This window comes from Scyliorhinus torazame, chromosome 21 (genome assembly GCF_047496885.1).
Source record: "Scyliorhinus torazame isolate Kashiwa2021f chromosome 21, sScyTor2.1, whole genome shotgun sequence".
Taxonomy (NCBI): domain Eukaryota; kingdom Metazoa; phylum Chordata; class Chondrichthyes; order Carcharhiniformes; family Scyliorhinidae; genus Scyliorhinus; species Scyliorhinus torazame.
In genome coordinates this window covers 4,136,835-4,140,569 of record NC_092727.1, presented here as the reverse complement: position 1 = coordinate 4,140,569, position 3,735 = coordinate 4,136,835, and the positions used below count along the sequence as shown (strand labels likewise).

General features: G+C 48.1%; 1 protein-coding gene across 1 annotated transcript in view; it reads left to right on the top strand.

Moving 5' to 3' along the window:
- The first annotated feature begins 2,021 nt into the window (after window positions 1-2,021).
- bcl9l (bcl9 like) overlaps window positions 2,022-3,735 on the top strand; it is a 24,396-nt gene continuing 22,682 nt past the window's right edge. The window contains 1 exon segment of the mRNA XM_072487741.1: window positions 2,022-2,063. Within this exon segment, the coding sequence (XP_072343842.1) occupies window positions 2,022-2,063 (42 nt within the window).

Here is a 3,735-nt window from a genome sequence, read left to right as displayed (position 1 = left end):
AAAGCCCATGGAATTAGGGGTAGTGTATTGAGATGGATGGAAAACTGGTTGGCAGACAGGAAAGTAAGAATAAATTAGTATTTTTCCGAATGGCAGGCAGTGATTAGTGGGGTACCGCAGGGATCAGTACTCGTATCCCGGATATTCACAATATATATATATAGTTTTTTTTAAATAAATTTAGAGTACCCAATTATTGTTAGTTGTTTCCAATTAAGGGGCAATTTAGCATGGCCAATCCACCTAGCCTGCACATCTTTAGGTTGTGGGGGTGAAACCCACGCAGACACGGGAAGAATGTGCAAACTCCACACGGGCAGTGACCCGGGGCTGGGTCCTCCGCGCCGAAGGCAGCAGCGCATTCACAATATTTATTAATGATTTAGATGAGGGAACTAATGTGGCATCTCCAAATGTGCAGATGAGACAAAGCTGGATGGGAGGGTGAGCTGTGAGGAGGATACAGAGATGCTTCAGTGTGATTAGGACAAGTTGAGTGAGTGGGCAGATGCATGGCAGATGCGGTATAATGCAGATAAATATGAGGTTACCCACTTTGATAGCAAAAACAGGAAGGCAGACTATTATCTGAATGGCTATAAACTGAGAGAGGGAATGTTTAACAAGACTTGGGTGTCCCTGTACACCAGTCACTGAGTATGCAGGTGCAGCAGGCGATAAAGAAGGCGTGTTGGCATTTATAGCAAGAGAGTACAGGAGCAGGGATGTCTTGCTGCAATTGTACTGGGCCTTGGTGAGGCCACACCTGGAATATTGTGTGCAGTTTTGGTCTCCTTCTCTGAAGAAGGATGTTCTTGCTCGAGAGGGAGTGCAGCGAAGGTTTACCAGACTGATTACAGGGATGGTGGGACTGATGTACGAGGAGAGATTGAATCGGTTAGGATTGTATTCTAAGGATTCCAGAAGAATGAGGGCGGATCTCATAGAAACCTATAAAATCTAACAGGACTAGACAAGTTAGATGCAGGAAGGATATTCCTCATGGTGGGTGTGACCAGAACCGGGGTCACAGTCTGAGGATATGGGATAAAACATTTAGGACCGAGATGAGAAATTTCTTCACCCAGAAAGTGGTGAGCCTGTGACATTCACTACCACACCTAATAGTTGAGGCCAAAACATTATATGTTTTCACGAAGGAGTTAGATACATCTCTTGGGGCTAAAGGGACCAAAGGATATAGGTTTGAGGGGGGAGGGAGAGCAGGAACAGGTTGCGATGGATGATCTGCCGTGGTAATGAATGGTGAAGCAGGCTTGAAGGGCCAAATGGCCTCTTCCTGCTCCTATATTCTATGTGTCTATGATGCCGACACTACACGGTAGCACAGTGGTTAGCACTGCAGCCTCACAGCTCCAGGATCCCAGGTTCGATTCCCGGCTTGGGTCACTGTCTGTGTGGAGTCTGCGCACGTTCTCCCTGTGTCTGCGTGGGTTTCCTCCGGGTGCTCCGGTTTCCTCCCACAAGTCCCGAAAGGCATGCCGTTTTGGTGGATTGGCCAAGCTGAGTTGCCCCTCAGTGTCCAAAAGGTTAGGTGGGGTTACTGGGTTACGGAAATAGGGTGGGGACCTAGGCTTGGATAGGGTGCTGTTTCCAAGGGTCAGTGCAGACTCGATGGGCCGAATGGCCTCCTTCTGCACTGTAAATTCTATGATACTCGAGCAGAAATCGAAGTCTTATTGAAATGGAAAGAGACTGCAGAATGTAACGATGCAGAGGGATCTGGGCATCTTTGTACATGAATCACAAAAAAGTTAAAGTGCAGGTTCAACAAGTAATTAAAGAGAAAAATGGAATGTTGGCCTTCATTACACAGAGAATGGAATAAAAAAAAATAATAAAGCCTTGCTGCTGTAAAGGACATTTGTGAACCTTTGGTCTCCTTCGGAAGGCATGGGTATACTTGCATTGGGGCAAGTTCAGAGAAGATTCATGAGGCTGATCCTTGCAATGAAGGGGTTGTCTAATGAGAAAAGGGTCAGCAGCTTGGGCCTATAGCCATGGAGTTTAGAAGAATGAAAGATGATCTTGAGACACATACTGTATGTGGAATTGGCATATAAGTTGACCTTTTCAGCTCAAGATTCCTCTAAAAACAAGCGTAGACGTACAGACGGAGTTAAAAGTGACCGCTGGCATGGGTGGTCACCATTTTGAAATGCCATTGGTATTCGATGCACTGTGGGCATGTGCAGGGGCTGGTTTAGCACAGTGGGCTAAACAGCTGGCTTGTAATGCAGAACAGTGCCAACAGCGTGGGTCCATTTCCCGTACCGGCCTCCCTGAACAGGCGCCGGAATGTGGCGACTAGGGGCTTTTCACAGTAACTTCATTGAAGCCTACTTGTGGCAATAAACGATTATTATGTGTTAAATTCCAATGCATCTTCGCAAGCCGGCCCTTATCACCTGTTTGATCCATTGCGCCCTGTTTATGAGGTACAAGGGTATCGGGGTAAGTAAAACGTACATTTGTGTGGTGAAAGATTAAGGCTGACTACTTGTTGGTCATTGGATCTCCCTTGATTCGAGGATGACGCCTCCTGAGGGCGGTACGTTTCTGCCATGGGTCAGACTGATTCTCAACCTTCAGATCTTTGGCCCATGGTGCAGGATGTCCCACGAGGTGGTGGGATCCAGAGTGTGGGATTTGCCTCCTTCTCTGGCACCGCTCTGCCTTATCATGAAGGCGTGCAGAGTCAAAGCAATAATAATCTTTATTAGTGTCACAAGTAGGCTACAATAACACTGCAATGACTTTACTGTGAAAATCCCCTAGTCGCCACACTCCGGCGCCTGTTCGGGTACACAGAGGGAGAATTCAGAATGTCCAATTCATTTGGAATCATAGAATTTACAGTGTAGCAGGAGGCCATTCAGCCCATCGAGACTGCACCAAGCCTTGAAAAGAGCACCCTACCTAGACCCAGGCCCGTAACCCAGTAACCCCACCTAACCTTTTGGACACTTAAGGGCAATTTAGCGTGGCCAATCCACCCAACCTGCACGTCTTTGGACTGTGGGAGGAAACCAGAGCACCCGGAGTAAACTCACGCAGACACGGGGAGAACGTGCAAACTCCGCATAGACACTCACCCGAGGGAATCGAACCCGGGTCCCTGGCGCTGTAAAGCTACGGTGCCACCCAATGCCGTGCCAAGCGTGATGCACCTTGATGCCATTCAAGCTGTCGCCATTCTGAACAATTTTTTTTTTTCTTATAAATTTAGAGTGCACGGTAGCATTGTGGTTAGCACAATTGCTTCACAGCTCCAGGGTCCCAAGTTCGATTCCGGCTTGGGTCACTGTCTGTGCGGAGTCTGTACGTTCTCCCCGTGTGTGCGTGGGTTTCCTCCGGGTGCTCTGGTTTCCTCCGACAGTCCAAAGATGTGCAGGTTAGGTGGATTGGCCATGATAAATTGCCCTTAGTGTCCAAACATTGCCCTTAGTGTTGGGTGGGGTTACTGGGTTATGGGGATAGGGTGGAGGTGTTGACCTTGGGTAGGGCGCTCTTTCCAAGAGCCGGTGCAGACTTGATGGGCCGAATGGCCTCCTTCTGCACTGTAAATTCTATCTATGTAAATCATTTTCTCCAATTAAGGGGCAATTTAGCGTGACCAATCTATCTACCCTGTACATCTTTGGGTTGTGGGGGTGAAACTCACGCAAACACGGGGAGAATGTGCAAACTCCACACGGACAGTGACCCAGAGCC